The sequence below is a fragment of the Taeniopygia guttata genome, chromosome 4A (genome assembly GCF_048771995.1).
Source record: "Taeniopygia guttata chromosome 4A, bTaeGut7.mat, whole genome shotgun sequence".
In the NCBI taxonomy this organism is placed as follows: domain Eukaryota; kingdom Metazoa; phylum Chordata; class Aves; order Passeriformes; family Estrildidae; genus Taeniopygia; species Taeniopygia guttata.
The window spans coordinates 2,574,206-2,596,795 of NC_133029.1; the positions used below are offsets into that span (position 1 = coordinate 2,574,206).

The window sequence follows — 22,590 nt, forward strand, 5'->3', positions numbered from 1 at the left end:
ATACTATATTCTTGAATTATTTACTTTTTTTTTTGCTGCCTTAATTTCTTCAGTCTACACTTCAAGTGATCCTGAAACTCCCTAACTTCAAAGTGTTAATATTTTTAATCACAAGTTTTACAAGGGAGAGAAGAGACAGAGCTGAAAATTGGTAACCTTGTGAACTTCATATTTTGAAGACTGCACCAGGTTTCATGAATAAAGAGAGTTCTCTTCCCATTGCACATCTTTGAAATGTTGTTTCAAGTTGAGTTGTTTGCGGGTTCTTAATTAAATCTAATTTATCTTTTCAAACATGGATGACAATAAAAAAAAAAAAAAAACCAACCAAAGACAAATAAAACCTAAAAAAAAACCCCAGAAACCTGAATCATTTATTTTAATAGAAGTTCACTTCATCCTCCTCTACAAAACTAGGGTGGCAATAATGACTGAACGCATATTGCTGCATTAACAGGACACCAAATTCCCAAACAGCAAACATACAATTATATATTTCAAAAAAATATGCAACTGCACCACAAAACTGTAAGGAATTTATGTTCACAATACTCCTGCTGTATAAATAGTTGTAGACTGACTAAAGGTGGGAAATTGAAGTACAGAGACTCTTTTATCAATCGTCCAAAGTTTGCAGCTGGTCTGAAAAAGGCAGCCACTTCTGAGTTACTAATCGTGTTTAAAATTAAACTTCAGCATTTTAAACTTCAGAAACTAACCATTAGAATGCAACTTTGGGAGCTAAACTTTAGAATTGAAAACTTCAAGCAAAGTTCTTTCATTTAGAGACACTTTGACCAAAATAAAGGAGGTCAACAGCTGCAGGTAACAACCAGGGAGGAAATCTCCCCTCTTAATCTCCTCCATTACAGTTGTTCAGAAATATTCACAGACATCCTACTGAACAAAAAGCTACATTTTCAACACCCTGAGGATATTCAGATTAAGGTATTAAACATGTTTGAGCTTTGCTCTGAATTCCCATGATAAAGCTCCAGACACCTGACGTTTCTGCCTTTGGATTCACTCCCTATAGATATATAATGAAGGGAAAAAGAAAATAGGATTTATATCAGGCAACAATACAGCCAACAAGTGCATTTTGATATTTGCATTATACCAGGTGACAGTTACATATTTGCTCTATTTCCTAGCTGAGAGCCGAGGATGTGTGAGGAAGGGAAATAAATGAGTACAAGGCTCCAGTGCAGCGCTGTGCCTTTGGAGGGAAGCACTAACAATTCTGTTCAGCTGCTCAGAACAGCTCCTAAATCACAACCTCATTGTGCCTCGACAGCCAAAGGCTCTGTCTGAGCTCCCAGGGGCACATTTGGAGCTCGGGGTGAGCCCTGCCAGGTGTTGGTGAGGGGTGAACCTGCTGGTGAGCACATCAGCACTGCCAGGCAGGAGGGGATTAAACCTGGCAGCCACTTGGACAGTGAAATACAAACATCCCAGACAGCTCTGAAAATTCCTCTACAGCAGGGCTGTCACTACAGGACACAAGACAGAACGGCACTAGCTGTTGCTATTGTCACGATAAAAGACTAATTTATTTTTTTCTGACTCCAGCATTTATAGTTTTCTAAAGGTGACAGTGGATTAGAGGGTGAAATTGCCACCTCTCCAATGACACTGGACAAATCACTAGTCCATTAAATCTCTCTGCCTTTATGAAGGAATGAAAAACAATAAGTTATTTACAGAATGTGTGTGAGAAAGTTTGCTACAAGAATGTAAACTCAGAAGGCTTTAGAAAATCTTAAAAAAATCAGAGCGAGACAGGGGGTGTGCAGCATCCCCAGCTCGCAGTGATTCCACTAGAGACCGGGGTAATGGGTGTGTGTGGATGCAGTTTGTGGCAAATGGGATAACATAATATAAAATAACATAATAAAATATAAAATAGCCTGGAATCCTTCTGCTTTGCTGCAAAGGAGCGCAAACATCTGCAAATCAATATTCACTAAATTAATGTATAGTTATTATCTCAGTCCTTCCTTTACATACATGCACACACATTCGGTGTGTCTGATATTGTTAAATGTATGTCATCTTCACTTAGAAAAATCCATATTCTAACCTCTGGTGCTGCAGCTCTTCCAACACGTTGTTTAGCAAGATTGTCTTCTTTGACCTAATACCCTTCTAAAGCTCGAGTTCAGCTGGGAGCAAAATCACTCTATCTCCTTCCCTTTATGCTTACACTTCTAGGAAAAATTGCTGACAAATCTTCCATCTGAAGAGCAGGAGCATCTCACACACACACGTGGAACCCCCCACACCTCCAGAAACACAAAGAAATTCCTTCATGTGCACTTTAATGTCCACCTGTTGCTGCTGTATGAATGTTGATTTAAAAATCCACAGCTTTAACAGAGAAAATTCACAACCCATGTGGACAAAAATATAACAGGCTGAGAAAAAAACCTCTAGCAGAAAAGAGTTTACATCCTCCACTTGGGACAGATTTCCCCCAGCTTCCACAAGCAGGCTTTAGGAATTCTAGACCTGTCACAACTACTGCAGAAATGACCTGACCATAAGCCTCTCTCAAGGCCTCCACTCTGCAGGGTTTTGTAAAAATCAAAATAAGAAAGAGTGTGTGAGTGTGACATTTAACTGCCACAGGATCAGTTTTGCTTCTGAAAGAAATAAAGCTATACTTTTTCAAGGAATGAAAACTTATCCTTTTTTTATTACTGTCAGAAAATAACAGTGAGACTCCCATATTAAACTGTAAAAGTATGTGACGTATGCAAGTGCAAGATGCCACTTCACTGCACATGGGAAGATAATAAATAATACTGCAATTTCAGAGTAATAAATGGGAGATGGTGGCTGAGAAGACAGTGACACTACTAAAAATAGCTCCAGAGAATTCTGAAACTCAGTAAATAGAAGTCTTTTCACCATACTGATCAAGGAGTGTAGGGAATAAACCAAAAATGTATTTTCTGGTGCTGGATTTCTCAGGAACATGACTTCTTCCTCCTCCAGTGTTACTGACTTCTATTTATCTGACCCACAAGAACAAGAGCAAGATAAAAAAGGAGAAATATTTCCTTACTGGCAGGCAGCAACTTGAGTCTGAAAATCAATTCTGAGAGAAGAAATCTCTTGCTACCTGTGTGTATTGAAAGTTCTAGCAAATAAATTGTCCTGACTTTCCAGTTAATGAGTTATATTCTGAGAAAATGCTTCCCTGTGAGTTTGGGATCAAAAAATCTTAGAAGTGTATTTGATTTATACTTCAATATATAGTTTAACTCAAGAATATATTCCTTTCTAAAAACAAAAATAAAACTCCAATTTCACTCTAATTGAATGCACTTGAGCTATTTCTCAGTCTTAGAATCAGAGATGGAATTGATGAAACTGATTTGTAAGAAAGAAAATTAAGAATATTAGAATGGCATGTTTACAATGGCAACACCAAACACTCATAATTTCATTCCAGCTTTTCTGCTCAGTCTTTGTTCACTGTTTATATTCCCTAATAGCAGTTTAGTCATGAATATACGCTAAAAATTATAACTAATGGGCAGGGATTTTTTTCCTCCAAAAGAGGGGAAAAAAGCAAAGAAAACCATGAGACCATAGAACACAGCAAGCCAATATTTAAGCATGAAGAACACCAGCTTCAGAAGGAAAATACAATATCCATTGCTGCAGAGATCAGCTAAAGCCAAAATAAATCAATGCAGATGCGTTGTGAGAGCAGAAAAGAGTTGGGTGCACCATTGGGCTGGTTACCATGAGGCAAAGGCCTTGGAAAATCCAAGAAGATTGAAGATTTTAAGGTCATAGCTTTCATCTGGCTTAGTATCATCTCTGGAAAAAAACTTCAATGTGAAGTTCAGCCTTCAAAAAATGTGATTCCACCAAACCCAACCCATTAAAATATTTCATCCTGAAATAAATTTTATTATAACATGTCCATGGGAAAATGACCATTAGCATGGAATTTAAAGCACAGCTCAAACAATTTAACTTAAACTGTCTTGAAGCAATTTTAAACTTAGACACAAAGACTTTGTATATACCTTGATTTGTACACTTAATTATTTTCTATTTCTTTATCTTAGAGGGTTTAGCATATTGTTAGGATTCTTGCATATTAAGGTATTAAACTAAGAGCAAAACTTCAATTTATTATGTCGCTGAAGCAGTCAGCTAAACAAACAGCTGATTCCGAATTCAAAGATTTAGTTTGGCTTGTTACTATTTTTAAAACATGCCCAGGATGTTCTACCAAATACTACATGTGCCATTATTCATCAGGTTCACAGATACTGAAAGAACACAAAACAAGTACTCTCCAAGACAGGATTGAGTCAATTTGCTCACAGAAATCTGCAGGACTGCTTTCTACAATAAAACAAGTTTCAGTTGTCATGTGGATTCAAAATAGAGCACTATCTTCAAATCCTAAGGTGACACTATAAAACTAAATTTTTTATGCATCCTACCTACAGAGTCAAAGCTCTGCTTCCACACTCAATTAACTTTACTGGTAACATAAGAAGAGGCCTACTGTGGTTATATGTGGAAGCACCCATTGTGAAATGTAAAATTAAGTGAAATCTGTTTTGAAATCCAGCATTATGGCTCTTAACAAAACAGCAAACAGAACTAAATTAGTGAAAGTGACTGTGACAGCTGAAGCCACGGAGCTTCCAAGAGGGCTCAGCATTATTAAAGATTTTCCTTATTATGCTCTTAGGCACAATCTGATTAGTTCCAACAGCTGCCCAGCAGGAAAAGCCAAGCCATCATGCCACAGGAACACTCCAAATAAAGCACCTGGAGCTCAGTGATGCCAGATCCAGGCAGCACACAGCACTGCAGCACCAGCTCTGCTCCCCTGGTGATGTCAATCCCTCCCAGCAATGTCAGCATTTCAAATCAAATCACAGCAAAAGCTCCTGATCAGCATCATGTAAGCTACCAAAACCTGTCCTGATGGACAGACTTGTTCCACAAGAAATACACAACGGAAAGAAAAAGATATAAAAGAGGGGAGGAAAATCCACTGTGCATAAATGTTACTCAAGTTTTTGTTAGAAGCAATGAGTAACAAAAAAGGAATTTTCTTTGCTACCTTGCTTGTGAAATTCAGTAGCCTGAAGCATATGCTCTGCTGTGACAAATGTGCCATTGAACTTTAAAACAATATTCAAAATAGATTCTGAAAGACTTCACTCCTGTTTGCAGGAACTCTTGCAGGATTATCTGTATATTACAAGGCTGCTGAGACTGATATTTTTGCCACTTCTTCCAGTGCCCTGAATGTTAAGATAGGATTTTAAGTGCCATAAACTTCACTGACTGTGAAAGGTTCCAAGCCTGGGACAGAGATTTTCAGCCAGCTGGAACCCTGACTCATACACTCCATCATCAAATAATTCTGAAGTTGTTATTAAAGTTAATCAATAAAAACCACACAATGTTTTAATTCCACAAAGGTAAATCCACTTCTGAAGAAGGCTTGACTGTTCTTCCAGTTCTTGAACATAGGAAAACTTAGGAGAAAACCATATTTCTAGAGTCGCAAAGTTTTCTGCCACTGGGCAGCAGAACAAGTTCTGGTTGTATCTCTGGGCTTTATTTCCCACCTTGCCTCAAGCATATCCACATTTTAAATAGAAAACAAATTAATTTTATTTCTCTTTAATGTAATACAATAGCCATGGGTATTACTGAAAAATGTCTGCAGAGTTTCTCAGCTCCTCCATGAACCTATAAAACTGTATGCTTTTTAAAGTAAAAAAATAAAGTTGAAGTGCTGTTTTCATGGTATAAGAATGCCACCAGTGGACTGATGTAAGCAGAAATAAAAACAAGTGATCATCAGAAAATGTAGTGTCTAAAACTGTGCCAATATTCTAAACACTCAAATTTTAAAATCTAGATTTTTTACAAAATAGATACAAAATACCACTGCAACTACACATATGGGAAAAAAAACCCAACAGATAAGAATATTAGAATCACAACTGCTGGGCAAGAAATCTGCGAGCCTCAAACTGGCAGAAGCTCAGGAGCGGCTTGGAAAGATATTCTGATTGTTCCCAAGGATCTGACATCAAATGTCAGTGACAGATTCAAGGTCAGAGAAATTCAATTTTATCCTGCCAGGCCATCCTTGGGTCAGCCCAGAAATCAGTGCTGCCCCTCCTCTTCCCCTCGTGAGGAGCTGCAGGCTTTGGAAACACAGACAAGCAAAGACTGAGAAGACCAAAGTCCAGTTCAGATGATAAATTAAGGTGTCCACAAAGGTCACAACGTCTTCACATAATGCACTTCAAAAGCCAGACAATAAAAATCTCAGAAGCAGATATTAAAACACACACACACTAACAGGTTTTTCTCCTGAGCTTTGCCAAAGGTCCACTTAGACACTGAACTCCATTGCCAAGCTCTGGATGATGCTGGCAGTTGAAGGTTTGAATTATTCAAATGAAAGGTTTTTATGAGGGAGGGGATGGACTACCTCAGAATTTAAAAATCAGCATTAATGTAGAATCTTACAAAGAAGCAGCAGTTCCAGGAAACTTCCAGGAACTCATTCGAATTCTGATATTGCACAAGCACAGTAAGTATCTTGGATATTCATCATGGACAAATACTTTATTTATGTAAAACAGTAAAAGTGTGAAACCATCTGTTGTAAAACAGTAAAAGGTGATAGGAAAGTTCTATCAGTGTTCTATTTTAGGCTCTATTTTTAAGACTGACTTTCAAATGATGGTATTCACAATAGTTCTTGGCTTTCCCAACAAAAACTAATTGACAAAAAAGTCATGTGTAAGTGCCAGAGTACTATTTTTGATATTAGATGGGAAAGAGGATGAGGAACAAAATAGAAGTCACTCCTTTGTTTATGCCTTTAAATCTGCTGCAATAAATTATCTTGAAAAACCCTAATGGAAATGAGGATGAAAATTATATGGCTGGGGTTAGGTTAAAAAGGAAAATGTATTCTCCCAGTGAAAAAGCCATATAATATCCCAGTCTGAACAGCACAGAGGAATATCCTGACTCAAAAGAAAAAGAAGAGGAAAAAACCCCAGAAAACGTCAATTTGCTTGAAAAAGCAGAGAAAAAAAACTACAATTATCCGACTTTGGAACATCAGCAATAACCAAAGCAGGAACACATCACATTAATAGAGCCAGCAATTACAGCACAATGAGAGAAAAAATGTATTTCAATACTGAGAGCTGATGACTCAGAATTCATTTCTTCTAGCAATGTTTCTTTTTGTTTCTTCAGAATTGTCTGAAACAGTCTTTGCTCCATGTCTCAGCTTCAAAAGCTCCACGGGACTTAAGTGTTCAGACCAATTATGTTTCTGGGTTAGAGAATATAAATTATTTTGCAATACACCTTTCTTTCAGGAATAAAAATAACTGAACTAATGCAGTCAAGTGCCATGAACCATAGCTGATACTTGATTTAAATATATTCCTTGACAGCTTTTCTTCTTAAATGGAAGGAACTGTTCTATACAGTGTACCTGGGGAAAAAACAGCTAGGATATTTCAATCTTTATTACTAAAGTCCAATATTAGAAAGCCTAAAGTAAATATAAAGTCAAGAACATATTATTATTATAAAAGTTACTTTAATATTTTAATTGTGTATTTTATGACAACTTAAATCAGGAAAAACAAACTATTTCTACTTTCAAAACATATCCTAAAAATTGGAAATTTTCAAATCTTCATCCCCCTTAGATGGGATGAAAAGTGAGTATTAGAAAGGCGAGTTGGACAAAAGAAAAGTCTTTTGCAAGTAATAGTCACCTTTTATTTTTCTTTTCTTTACTCAATATTTTGCAAATAGAATTTTTTGACAACCTCATAAGTACACATGAAGAAAAACAGCTATTCTTCAAAAACTCGCTATTTTTAATGATCAGAATAATCTTAGGATCTGCTGAAAAATCTAACTCAAGGTTTCTCATGACCGCCATCCAAAATACAAGTAAGCCATGTATTGATGCCTCCATTACAATAAATGAAGGAAGCAGAGAAAAGTAATCCTTGCAAAGTTATTCTGAAATGAGAATTACAGCGGATCCAAAGAACTTTTACAGCACATACAGTAACCATTAGCTGATAATCTTGAAGAACTTGTCACAATTGTTTTTAATTTGGTCAAAAAAATAATGGCCTTTAAAATGTTTCTTGCCTGGATGGTGACATCTATTGTTGACTTAACTACAAAAATTTCCAGAAAAAGTTTAAATGCTGTTGGATACAAGATGACCAGTGTATCAAGCAGATACACCAATATAATTTATAAATAAATGGCCTGAAATTCAGACACCTGTGTCAAGTCATTCTTTAAATATAAAATAAGGGCCAAAGACAGGCATCTCTATTCACAGATAAACACACTGGATATGTTAAAATAATGCCCCAACACCATGGCAGTACTGCTATGCCAATACTGCTATGGCAATACTGCTATGGCATTTGAAAAAGGCTCCTACCTCTTTCTTTTGTAATGTACAAAAATATGACAGCTTTAAAATATGGTCGATTTTGAAACAGTGGGAAAAATTAAGGGTGCAGCATAATTGGTCCTGACATCACTTTTATTACCTTTTGTAACTTCGTGTGGCACTGCAGGTTTGCAGTTCCAACATCAGTCATCTATGCAAACCAGAGTATAATTCCATTTAGAAGGGGCATTTAGTGCTTTTACTGGGGTTGTCAGTAGAGAGCAGGATAGATCATGTAATTAGCAATTTCTTATAAATAAAAATAATTGTTTCCTCGCTGGCTGTTGGGAAAATGCTTTCTCTGTGCTGCCACACACACGGACTGTGTAAACAAAAGCTGAGCCCTGTGAGCTCAGAGAGCATCCCACATGTGAGCTAAGACTGATCTGTGTGGACATCAGCAAAAGATGATGTTCAGCAGAGACAGATGAAGCGGAGCTCTGTGTTTGACAGATGGGCGCCTCGCAGCCCGAGTCTATCATCCTCCCCGCTCCCAAACATCCTCAGTTATATATTATTGTTCCCTGACAGCTCGTGTGAAAATCAGAGCCTGGCATGCAGAAAGAGACACCAACTTGTCCCTCACCCTAACTGGCTGAACTTGCTGTGCCTGGAGCAAGACTTTCTCCTCTGGTCCTCAGTCAATCCCGCAGGGGACGTCAGGCTAAGGGGAGCTGACAGTTTTACAGCACTCGTGCCATAAACCACCCTAAAGGAGCCTTGTATCAACCAACAAGAGGCAATTACCTTGACTCCTGACTCGCTACCACCAGTCAGGAGCAGAATTTTATCTCCTCGCTGACACCAAGTCACAGCTGCAGGAATGCAAAGCACTTTTCCCTTTTATAGCTCAGACCCAGTGACTTTTTTTTTTCAAAATAATGCTCACAGATGACCACTTGTCTGTCCAGATCTCTCTGGAAAAGTTACCATTGAGCGGTATTTTTATTCTAGCACAAAATCTTCTCTAAAGAATCATAAATTTTGGTATTTTGGATCGCAAGATAAATGAGCAAATGGGGTTTTGGAGCCTCATTCGCAAGAAAATGAGCAAAAAAGGATTTGGAAGAAGGTGGATTTTCAGCTACAGCTGAAAATAATATTGTATTTTTTAGCTACAGCTAAAAATAAATATTTTATAAAATAATGAAAACAGATTTATTTTGCAAAGGTGATGTAAAAACTTCAGACGGTAATTAAGCATTGCAGGGAGAATCATCCAGGTGAAAAGAACTGAAGATGTGTTAACTTTAACCGAAACACTGAACTTATGTCAGCAAATGAAAAATGGAAAAATATTTTGGGTCTGACCTATTCCCCCACTGTGAACTCAGGACAAAAGTACTCAGCACCACTCAAAAGACAGCCTGTCTGGCCTAAAAAAAGCCTCTCTTTTAAAGGGCAGCTAAAAATTACCTTACAAAGACAACATGTCCAACTCTCCCTATTTATTAAATTACCAGCACTAAGAGTGACCTTAGAGCTTGACTGGAGCTCAACTCCAAAGCAAAATAAAACATCCTAAACCTATTTTTGAGTTCCCTAAATTCATTAAGTTCCCTTTCTATGCTGGCACAGAAAATGGGAAAGAAGAAAGAGTACTGACCCCCAAAGTCTGTAGTTTAATCCTCCTGAGAGATCCCAGTGAGGGTGGGAGTCAGCCTGGGCTGCAAATGGTGCTGGGGAGTCACAGAGGGGTGGGGTGGGAAGGGACCTTGGAGATCTTCTGCTCCAACCCCTCTGCCAAAGCAGCTGCACACCATCACACAAGCTTTTTCCAGAGGACTGGGAAGTAAGAAAAACAAACCATCCCCTCTCCAAGCAGAAACTTGAAATTTTAGTCTAAACTACATGACAGCGAGAAGGAAAAGAAACCCAAACTAATTAAAAAAAAAAACCAACTTTCAAATGCTGTTTCAACATGCATCTTATTTTCACCTTGTCTGTAAGCACTGTCAGATCAGGGATCTGGTTGTACATAATTTCTCAGTTTTAGGCACCTAAGTACTATTGTTACCTGTAACATCAATATGAGTGTAATTTCATTTTTGTGGCAATTAGTCTTGACATATCACTGAACAACTGATGTTTCCTGAATGAGAAGACAGAAATCATGAAAAGACCATGTTCTTGTCTATGAGGAAGTCAAGAGGTCTCCTATCTGAATCACGCATTTTCTTGACTCTATATAAGTCTGTAAAACAAAAATTCTCAGAATCTTGAATAGCCATCATCCTATCAGCCATATTTAATTACACAATTGCTAGAAAGAGTTGCTAATAAAAAAAGAAAGTGCAAGAATATTTTGCTATTAGAGGGTTACAATAAATTCACAAATAATTTTTGATTAGTAGAAAAAGAAGGAAAAATTATGTTGAAATTCCTTATTTGTATTAGCGTTTAACTACAATATTCAGTAAGACCTGGCAATATTTGTAAATATCTGTTTACAAGCAGAAAACAAGCTCTGTGTTGGCAGATTTTTCACAGAGTGCAGATGTTGGCAATAACCACCCCAGGCTTCCTGTGACCTACTGAAAGGGCCAATAAAGCACTGCCCTGCCCTGAGATGCTGCCGAAGCCCTCCCAGAGAAACACCCACGTTGTTTAACCCACATTATTTCCAGAGTGGGAATTAAACCATGGGACATGGTTTGGGAGTGCAGGGAGGGGGCTGCCTTGGCTCCCACTGGGTGGAATGGCAGCACAGAAAAGGAGAGGAAGGAGAAGTCCAGGCAGCTCGTGTTTGGGACAGTGAGGAAGATCTGGTGATGAGAAAATCAAAGTTTGTGTCGCTGTGCACTGAGTTTGCAGGGATATCAACCATTCTGTCTTGTTTTTTCTCTGTGCACTGAACCCCAGAGGTGCAGAGGAAGATTGCTGGCCTCCTCCACTCTCACAGCTTTTGACTTTCACATTTGTATCCCTGCTTACCACAGGATTATCAACAAAGATTTCATTAATATGACTTTCTGATACACATTTAACCAGAAATCCAGTCCCAGTCTATAATTCCAACTACCTTCCTAGACTTATTTCTACATAAAACACATCTTCCACTCTTGATCTTGACAGTGATATGAGTTACTTGACCCAAGACTGCAGCAAGGCTCAGAAATAACCAGTTGCAAACATGAAATATGATGCTTGAAATATGATGAAGAGCTGTGATTTCCATCTTCCATGGGTCATGGAATTGACAAACTGTATCAGAAAAAGGGGATATCTTCTATTGAAAGGCATCACAAAGATGATCTAGAGCAGCGAGATGAAACTCTCCTCATCAGAGGCGAGGCTGAGCAGGAATCTATTTTGTCAGACTACAGAGGTATGCACTGACAGCTACAAAGAGATTATCATATTATTCTAGAAGGGATGCACCAGCTGCTTCTGATAGTAAATACAGCAACATTGCTGTAGCAGGTAAGAGTAATGGAACAGCAACACCAATCTAATTTCCCCTAGACTGCAAAGGATTAAAGGAAGAAAATATTAACACGCAGGATCAGCTCACAGAAGAAAATGTTCTTGTTGCACCTCTGAACCTTCTAGTGTACATGGTATACCTAGCTGACAAGAAATGCTAAGCAATCAATTTATTAAAATATTATTTAAAACATGCACTTGTGAGAGTCCTTTTCAATTCAAAGCCTGTTCTGAGCCAGCTGGCCTTTATAACGTCTAGGAGAACAAAGAAATGCTTCACACTAAACTCTTTGCAGTCAAAGCAGAGGCCTGTGGCACCTATAAATATGAAGTGTATTAATAGGTAATACTAAATATCAGCTTGCCTTGAGCTCAGATGTAAGTGTGCTGGAAGAGTGTAATCAACAACAGCAAGGAGGTATTTATGGCACGGTGGTGGCACTGCCCCACACAATGCACATTTTATGGCAGTCTGCAAACAATGGGGCTGCCCTGAGGAGGTGAACAAAGCCCTGTAGGCTGGGCTGCCCCCTGGGTTAAAACAGAACATTGGGATTTTTAGCTTCATCCCCAATCAGAAATCACGGTTTATCAAGGTTTCAATGCACAATTTGCTCTTGCATCCCACTGTTTTCACAAACCACTTCTATTTATGAATGCCCAGCTCTTTTTTCCCTATCATTCCCCATTTATACTTACAGTAGTTATCTCAGCTGAGACAAAAATGGTTGGGTTTCCATCTGGCCATTTATTTCTTGTCTTAGCTGCACCTAGCAGCTCCCACCATCAGTGTTATGCCATCCTCTTCCCCAACCCAGCTATTTCTCATTCCAAATGAAGTTTTCTTCTATTGTTAAATAATATCTAAGTTCTCCCTCCTCTCCTCGTTCACAGCAAACACTGTTTATCATGTGAAACCTTAATGTCACTCCCTCTATGGTCACCTTGGGGCATCTCAGCAGAGAAACACAATCTTTTATAATGCCATGCACAGCAGCTTTGGGAACAGCAAGAAGCTCTGCGTGACTGTCTCCTCTTTTTTATTAACAGCAAAACTGTTGCCTTTTTAGAGTTCATGTGTTTCAAACAGGGTCGAGAAAATCAGAGCCACAGAAAGTTCTGAGGATGAGGCACCATGAATCAGTTACTTATAAAGAAGTTATTTTCTATTCAGGTACACCTTGGTAAAAGGCAGGCAGGCAAAAAATGAGTGTTAATCAGTGTGGTAGTTAAAGCACTGTCTTGTTTTAAATAAATCAAATCCTGCTTTACAAAGCTTCCACTGAATCCAAAATACAAGGATATATTTCTTTACAATGTTTTATTTTCTGCTGTTTTAAGGGGTTTTAATGAGAGAAGAATAATTTTTAAAAAATAAGAAGAAAAAGAGAAAAAAAAATGAAGTGTCATTTAATTTAAAGACTTTATAATTTCTTATCTTGTTTGCAAAGGAAACCAAATACAAAATTGATATGCAAACTTTTCCACACCCGGTGAGAGGGGCAGGAAGGTAAGTGTAACAAAGTGAGGAAAATTGTAACACATGACTGTTACCTTCCCAAAAGCTACAGAGGTGCTGAAAATGTGTTACATACCTATGAAGGGGTCAGCTGAGTTCCTACTGAGAAGTTCCCTATTTTTTAGCATTCTTTATAGACAAAGTCTCTATCTACCTATTTTCAGGCAAAATAGGCCTGGTTTCACACAGGTAATAAGAAAATTTTGGCTGAGTTTGTGTCAAAAGCCAACTACAACTGAAAATCTTTCTCTTCGTTTCACAATTTGTCAGTTTTTGATTCCTTTCCATCCAAAATACAGAGCATTTCACTCTGTTGCTGCACCTTCACTAAAACATCAGCTTTTCTGCACCTATGAAGTGAATTTCCACATCCCATCACCCCCCACTCCTCTGCCACCTCCAAGCTGCCCATGTCATAGCAGGTGCTTCCCAAAATTCCCCCAAAATTCCTTCCCAAAATTCTAGCCCCTGCTGCTCAGTTCCCTGTGTTTGCTGCCTGTAAAAGGAAGGAAAACCAACACTCCCAGGAGCCAGAAGATCTCAGCCCCTTCAGAACCCCCACGAAAGGCAGAGCAGGACTTTGCACACATTTGGGGAGGAAAGGCAGCGAAAGCAGCACCAGCCTGGTGTGCCAGTCCTGCCACCTCCTCCTGGAGTTCCAGCACTACCCACTCTTCCTTTCCTTCTCCATCCCCACAGCCTTCCCCTTCTTTGGCTGTCACAAACCCCAGAATGGTTTGGGTTGGAAGGAACCCTAAAAATCACCTGGTTCCACCCCCAGCCATGGCAGGGACACCTTCCAGTGTCCCAGGCTGCTCCAAAGCCCATCCTTGGACACTTCCAGGGACCCAGGAGCTTCTCTGTGCCAGGGTCTCCCCACCCTCACAGGGAAGGATTTCTTCCCAATATCCAATTTAAACCGACTTTCAGTCAGAACAAAGCCTTTCCCCGGTCCTGTCTCTCCAGGCCTTGTCCAAAATCCCTCTTGCAGCCCCTCCAGGTACTGAAAGGTCTCAATAAAGTTACTCTGGAGCTTTCTTTTCTTTAGGCTGAAGAATCCAAATTTTTTCAGCCTTTCCTCATAGGAAAGGTGCTTAATCCCTCTAATTATCCTCCCGGACCTCCCCTGCTGTAGGAAATACTGTTTGTATTTCCTGACTGTTCACCAGAATCTTTTATTTCTACTGTTTGGGGTTTTTTTAAATCCATTTTTTGATTGACATTAACATTCTGAAAATTACCAGTAGAATAACATCTGGAAATACTATTCCAAATGGTGTCTGGCTGTCAGAAACTTCCTTTTGGTTTTTACAGATCATTTCCAAGGTATGTGAAATTGCTGGCTCATTTAAAGGCAGCAGATCCATAATTCAAAAAACACCTGACCAACAGGCATTCAAGAGAAAAATGCAATTAATTCTTTCAGAAGATCTGCCTATAGGGCTGTGATTTCACAAATTATTTTGTTTGAAGCACATGCAGCACAAGATTTCAGAACTTCCAGCCCATACCAGTGTGTGTTCAACCTCACCACCTTCCTTTCCATTGTGTGGCAAAAGCAGTTTTCTCCAGAGACACTTGAATAAACATGTAACTCGTCCTTTTTTATTCATTTTTTCCCTAATTAAAAATGAAATAATTTGATGTGCTTGGTGGAAGCTCTCTCAGGCAGAGCCTCTCCTGCTGTCCTGCATCTCCAGCCAAGCCCTGTGCCCTGGGCAGAGCTGCAGGTTGGATTTAAGACCAGCTCCCACTCGTGTGACACAAATGTGCTCCCACCCTGCTGATCTGGTGCATTCTCCCTCTGAATGCACAGGCCACAGATAAGCTCACAAAACAAGATTGTTATTGTGGGGATCTGAACTGTTGCTCATCAGGCCAGGAACTCCTGATTTTGCCACTTTCTACAGTTTTCTAACAGCACTTTTCTGTCAGATAACTCACATTTCTCTGTTCAGACTGAGTATTATTTTGCCCCAATTTGTGTGTAACCCTGGTTTTTTCATTATTTTCTACTCCTACTGTTATTTATTTAATATGCTATTATTCATTCCCCAAAATCTCATTGAATATGCCACATAAAGAGCACTCTGCCCTACTTGGTTCTTCTGCTTACCTAGCTAAAAAACCCCAAACAAAATCCATGTATGTAGATATACCTACTCTCCTATAACCTAGGAAATGTTTTAAAGAGCTTACAGCAAAGACTTCAGACATTATTGTAAGTTCTTGGAAAGTTTAATATTCCATGAAAGCAGACAGATAGGTGTGGGATCTTTTTTATATTTTTTTTTTGATAGCTGGCCAGAAATGCCCAGTGGGATGCAGTTTCCTGAAAGAGATTTTTATGTCTTTGCCACTCCTTAGCACCCACACTGCCACAATTACTTCCAAGCAATTTAAAAGAGCTAAAAAAAGACAGAGCTTTATTTTTTATTAAATTGCTAGTATGTACTGGTATCAGCAAATATCAGCTATCCAGTCAGTCAAGCAATATATTGGATAATATAATCTATATTCTTCTGGCAGTAAGGAGGGTCAGATTGCTGGCTAAGCAGCCAAACCACAAAATAGTTCCCTATTCCAAATCAAAGGATCTGAGAGCAATTTCAGCTTCCCCCCAACATTTCAGGGAAGTTTCTTTCCTGTTCTTAAGTTTGTTTCAGTAAACTCAAATGAAAGTGATCATTTATTTAGCAATCACACACTCTTGTTTATATAAACATCACATGTTTATGTTATTCTTCTGTTCCCTAATCCCAGCTCCCCTGTTAGTTGCTAGAAAGAATAAAAGAAGCAAGAATTTGAAATATCTGCTCTTACAAGGTCACTGGCACTGCTCTCCTTGCACATTTGGAGCTGCTCTTGCCCAGACATTACAGAGCTGCTCTGACAAACAGACTCCTTCCCTCTGGAAAAGCTCCTCAATACACAGATGAGCATCACATCAACTTCTGGGCCAAGTTCTACTGCTCCAGTACATCAGCAGTGCAGGAGAGGCATGAATAAAGAATGTCTCCATAAAAATGGGAGGCATAAACCCAGCACAGAACACTCCTGCACTTGGCACTGTCGTGTCAGGGGCAATAAGGACACATTTTTAATGGTCCAGGAAGACTGTCAGCCAAAATGTACAAACACTGAATGCTGCTGCAGAGCTCATGGAGGTGGGGATGTTTCCTCACGCTGTTACACAGGCACATAAACAGCTTCCCACGGAGCGAGGATGGGATGCACCAGAACGCACTCAGGGCTGTGGATTCACACTCTCACACGGACCTGCACCCCACCACCACTGCAGCTCACAGCTTTGGGTCTGTGACTGCGTGCAGCACACAGCTTGGGGCTTCTGACGGGTTGGGGAGGACTGGCAACACTTGTGGGAGGACAGCAACACAGACAGCAACAGAGAAAGATGAAAGAAACCCACCTTGAGGAGCTCATAGTGCTGGATTCCGTTCACCCCGATGTCCGGGTCGATGGCAGACGGGACAGAGTAGCGGGAATTAATGGCCGTGTTCTCAGGGATAGAGATGTTAATTACTGTCGAGGGGAAAAGGGGGGCGTTGTCATTTATATCCTCGATCAGGAACCTGATCTTGACCAGTCTGAAGACCTCGTCGGGCAGCACAGCCACCTCCACCTCGTAGAAGCAGCGGTTCTCGCTGACGATGCCGGCGCACAGCTTCTCGCGGTCGATGCGGTTGGCAGCCGTGAAGATCTCCCCGGTGTTCTCCTCCACCCTCACCAGGGGCACGTCCCCCGTCTTGTAGACGAGCTTGAACTGCAGCGGGGAGGACAGGGGCACGTCGGGGTCCAGCGTTAGGTTGAGATCCTTGAGCAGGTTGCCAATGAGGACATTTTCCGGCAGCTCTTCCCGCACGGTGTAATTCTTCTCCTGGGCGCCAGATTGGAACACGATGCAGGCCAACAGGACTGCCAAGAGGTAGGTTCCAGACAGCAAGTCCATCTCCAGAATGACTAATGCGTATTCGTGTAGAACGCCAGGAGTAGCTGGGAAAAGGGAGAGGAAAACCCTTTAAAAGTCACAGAATATTGTGTTCCCAAAGAGATAAGAGCTAAAGGAACTCCTTTCCTGCTACAACAATGTGAACTGATTGGAAACCTCATTAGTGAAGTGTTACCCTGATTCTTAAAATTTTTTTAAAGCTTTCTGAGTTTATATTCTTGTAGAGAACTTTCTCACACAACTTTCTGTAAACAGTCTATTGTTTTGCATTCCTCCATAGAGGTGGAGAAATTTGATGTACTGGTAGTTTGTCCAATGTCATTGGAGAGGTGGCACCTTCACCCTCCAATCCACTGTCACCTTTAGAAAAGTACAAATGCTGGAGTCAGAAAATAAACTTCCTCTTTTTCACCTTGCAATAACAGCATCTTGTGTCACGCCTTCACGTGTCCTATAGAGACAGTGAAGTCACATTTGACTCCATCCTTCCTAAATATGTATAAAATTTCTTGCACAACTTTTTACTTGAAACTTTTAACTGAATACTAAGGTAAGAATTTTACGGCTGGGTCATGTTAAATGAAGAAATATGTACAGGAATCCCCTATTTCCAGCATGAGATTTTCCTTTTCTCCTTAGGAAAATGTCTCCCTTTGATCTCTCTGCCACATTGTCCTCATTTTTTTCTATTTCCTAAGAAAAAAGTAGGCAAGAAGTTTGCAAGTAACCATCTGCTGAGAACCAGATCTTTTTATACCTCTTGCTTAGATATGGGAATAGAAGAACACTTGTCTTAATTCTCCCCCTAAGTTTTGCACTGACAAAATTATGTAATGTTTGTTAACAACAACAAAGAAATCTGGATATTTTTAATTCAGGAACTTAAACTGGCAAGAAAATGCTATTATCCAAATGGAGTCTGGTAAACTTCAGCCAACAATGTGTGGAAATCTGTCTAGTGAATTGCAAGAAATTTTGTACAATTTTAAATTTGGTGATGCCTGTTCACAGTACTCTGGAACACCACTGCCTTTAAAAGGAGATACAAACTTGTTGTAAAAATATGTATACTTTCCAATCTGGTTTCTGAATAACAATATATTCTTGCCTTGAGTTCTTAACAGCCTCGAGAAAGATGGAAGTGGGATAGGAGGACTTACAGGTACACACAGATATCTGTGCAGCTGCATACAGCCTTCAGCCAAGAATTTTTAAAAGATAAATCACTCTCTTGAACTCCGTGTATAGAATATGTGCCTAATCTTCACATAATTCTGCCATTCCAGAATTTAGGATCTGCTAGGATAGCATTTCGCTAAGGTAAATGTTCAAGAGTTCCATGTAAAGTGAGTTCTCTCGTAAATGAAATCTTAGGTTAGCATCTGTTTCAAATATGTGCCAACACATCTACATTCTTTTTACTGTGCAGGTAAAAGTGTAATTCTGTTTCCTGTCTCTTCTCATTTTATTCTCCCTGTCACAGCACAGATTGATTTACTTCTGCAGATCAAGTTGCAGTGGTGGAAGGAATCCCTGGTGCCAGTAATTGCCTCCACCTGCTAGTTACTGCCTTTCAGCAGTGCCACTTGCAGGGAAATTTAGACTAAAGCTTTGATTTTGCAGTGAAACAGGTCAGGAACAATTAATATTCCATTTAAACACTGCAAACTGCTTTGGGTTGGAAGGCAGTGACAGACACAGAACACTCCAGCTCATCTGCAAGGTGGATCCCCAGGTCAGCACCAACTGGGCAGCTTTTCTTGGCTTCATGATTTTCTGGCTTCATGATTGCACCAAAGGAGAGAACGACACCATTTTCATGATTGTACATGAAATAAAAGTGCTGCAAGTCCCCACTTAGGGAAAAAGGCTTTGCTCCCTGAGTAATTCAATGAACCTGGAGGGGATGGCTGACAAGGGGATGGCATTTCAGGAATTCTCTGATTTATCACTGCACCTCAGGGATTCCCAACACCCAAAGCAGCACCAGCCAGGTGCCCAGAGGGAAGCAATGGACCAACAGCTTTTTATTAACCATTCAAACATCACATTCTAAATATGCAAATAAGGAAATCATCAGCAGCCCTTGATCATCATTATGGTAACACCATGGTAGCAGTGTGAGCCCAGTGAATGACTTGGTGATACTGTACAAGTGGATTAGTTTGGCTGTTATAATTTGATTTATTAATTGATTATTATTTGCTTTATTAACTCATTATATAATATAAATATATAATGTATAATATATATTTAATATTATATCATATAAATATATTATACAGATCTATTATAGATGTATAATAAATAATGTAAATATATTTATAACTTATTATTTGATTTATTAACTGCATCTCTTTAACTGCAGCTCCAGCAATTGTCATCCCACTGAAGCAATTGCTCACGTAAATTTGACCTGCTGGGAGCCTTTATTTCAGGAAAGCACATCTTTGCATCCATTATTACTGAAATAAATGCATTTACATTGTTTCCTATGGAAAACACAAATAAAAATGTATAGGTTGCAGTAAAAGGTTTCTATTTAAATGCTTCCTTAAAAAAAAAAAAAAAAAAAAAAAAAAGAAAAATGAGAATGGTTGCATGTTTTCTGCATACTAGAAGGAATTATTTTGCTACATCTTCCTCTCTATTACAAATTAGAATGAAAAATAACACAACAAGGTTATAATACCCTTCAAATCCTGATGTTTATAGAATAATAATTTAAATTTACATTTCTTAGGGGAGGAAAGGAAAAAACCCAACACCAACCATAAATATAAACCAAATTCTAGCCTCTATCCCAAATTCTTCTATGGCAATGCTGATGCAAGTATTGCTTATAAATGATAATGATGCAAAAATATTGTATAAACAGGTATATAAATCATCCAAACACATGCATTAAAGAATTTTTTTTTAAGCAATATGAGAATGAGTACATAAATGCAACAATTTAAAGAGTTCATCAACAATATTCCTGAATCAGTTCTGAAAGTTGAGCTCAAGCCAGGAGATACTTTATATTCAAGCTAAATTATAAGCCTTTAACCCCAGTTTCATCTGCAGTGGAGTTTCCAGGGATTATAAAATAACAACAGCAGGACTCAAAGAGTTTTGTAAGGAAAACTGCAGGGTGGAACTTGGCATTGCATTCTTATGCATACTTTTACTCACTTTAAACCAAGTTTGAGCCTATTGAAATTCTTCTTGTGTCATAGTAAAGAAAATACTTCAAAGCGTGAAAAAGCAGCACGGCACACTTATAAACCACGTTAGATAAATGCTAGCGTGAATTTTGTGGTGACTTTTGCTGTCACAGATTTTCCTGAGTGACTAAAGGGTACAGACATGTAACCAACAGTGTTAGTTTAGCAGGAAAAAACAACCAACAATTATTTAAAATGCTTGAACTTCTGTACAATACATTTTTTTTAATTGTGTTTTTTTTTTTTTTTTTAAATAATTCTAGTAACAGTTTTGAAGCTCTGTTCCAGAGCTGTAGGCCTTTAAGGAGAAAAAATCCCAACGTGACACAAGTTTGCTGCTTGGATATAGAATAGAATATCTTATGTTGAGAGGAAAGTGTTGCTCTTCCAGAATCCTATTTATAAAGCCATAGCTGTACGTTGCCTGTCAGTTGTGCCATAGCTCTGATAGGGATTCTATGGCAACAGCAGTGCACAGAAGAGGAGCAAGAGGCACCTTCCAGGCATTGCTGAAATCAGGAAACACAAAGTACAGAAGGGCTGAACAGAGCAGCCCAAGTCTAAAGGACCTTTCATGGGCTCCAGCACTCGCTCACACTTTTGAGGAGGTAAAAAAAAAAAAAAATTAAGAACAAATCAAATTGTTTAACAGAAGGTGACATGAAGCTTGCCAAGCCATTTTCCCAGCTTTCAAGAGAATGCATTGCTGTCTGTGCTGCTGACTTCCCAACTAGGAAGGCAAATGGCCCAGATGGACAAGATGGAGGGGAGGAGGGGAAAAAGAAGTTTAAAATTGCTTTTCTTCATCTGGCTGTCTATGCACTCAAAGGTACCTGCTTTTTTGTCCAATACACCAAATATTAATGGTGTAATTAAAATATTAGCACTGTTCATTATTCTCTTCATTTAGCAGCTGTCAAATCATGCCTTGAAAAGTAGAATATAAAAGCTGTAACCACATAATGGAGCAGGATGTGAAGGTAGAATCTAAATCTGTTCCTTACACACAAAGCTCCATCTGGTCCCACCTGAGCCTTTACCTTATTACAGAACTTGTTATTTCTTCCTTAAGAGGATCGCAGAAAAGTTGTAAAGGGGTAGAAGAGTTCAGGTGTCCAGATTAGAAACACAACACCATTTCTTGATACTTGGATTCAGATTTAAAGTAGAGTAGAACAAACGTGCTGTGGTGATGTTTTGTAACTGCCCATATCAAGTTCAAAGAAAAAGATAATATTTTTAAAAATTAGGAATATTGAAGTCTAAAGCTACATCAATATCCAATTATTAAAATCATAGTAGAGAAGAAATCCTGAAAATATCACTCCCATTCTTATCTTTATATTCCTGAACCTATTTTAATTACTTGGACAAATTTAGCTAGCACACCACACTGTTTCAATATCATATCCTTTTCATTTGCTGCTAATCCACTGTGGGCTCCTTAAACAGGAGTATTTAAATCCCTGTATTAAAATGGTGCTTCTCAGAGCAAAAGATCCCCATGACACAGCTCCATCTGCCACTCAAGACCACAATTATTACATTATTTCATTGACAAACCAGCTATTTGCAATTCTTCCATGTCACTGGGCTCCCTCCAAAGTGCCCACTGACAGGATTTGAATCCTTGGACCATGCTGATGTGGATTTCAGCTTTATCCCAAAGTGGGGACATTTTGATGCTGTAAGTTTTTAGTGGTTTAGGTATTGGTTGTTGGGTTGGAGTGTTTTTAGTTGCCATAAACAAACCAAGACTGTGACAACACATTTTTCCCTCTCTCGAGATTTTTCATAGAGGTGCACAGAGAGAAATGAAAGAGAAAACAATTTCTATTTCTGCTCCTTGTTTTTCCCATGTGGAATGTGTTTGGAGAATTGTTTCCCTGGGGTGTTGCTTGGTTGGGTTCTGGTGAGGATTGTTTGAGCTGGTGGTCAATCCAACTCACTG

General features: G+C 39.1%; 1 protein-coding gene across 5 annotated transcripts in view; it reads right to left on the reverse strand.

Moving 5' to 3' along the window:
• PCDH11X (protocadherin 11 X-linked) overlaps positions 1-22,590 on the reverse strand; it is a 427,642-nt gene that overhangs the window by 366,083 nt on the left and 38,969 nt on the right. For all 5 annotated transcript variants that reach the window (XM_072929023.1, XM_030272410.4, XM_030272409.4 and 2 more), the window contains one exon: positions 16,891-17,474. In XM_072929023.1, coding sequence (XP_072785124.1) covers positions 16,891-17,430 — 540 coding nt within the window. In that variant the 5' untranslated portion in view covers positions 17,431-17,474. The remainder of the gene's footprint in view (positions 1-16,890; positions 17,475-22,590) is intronic.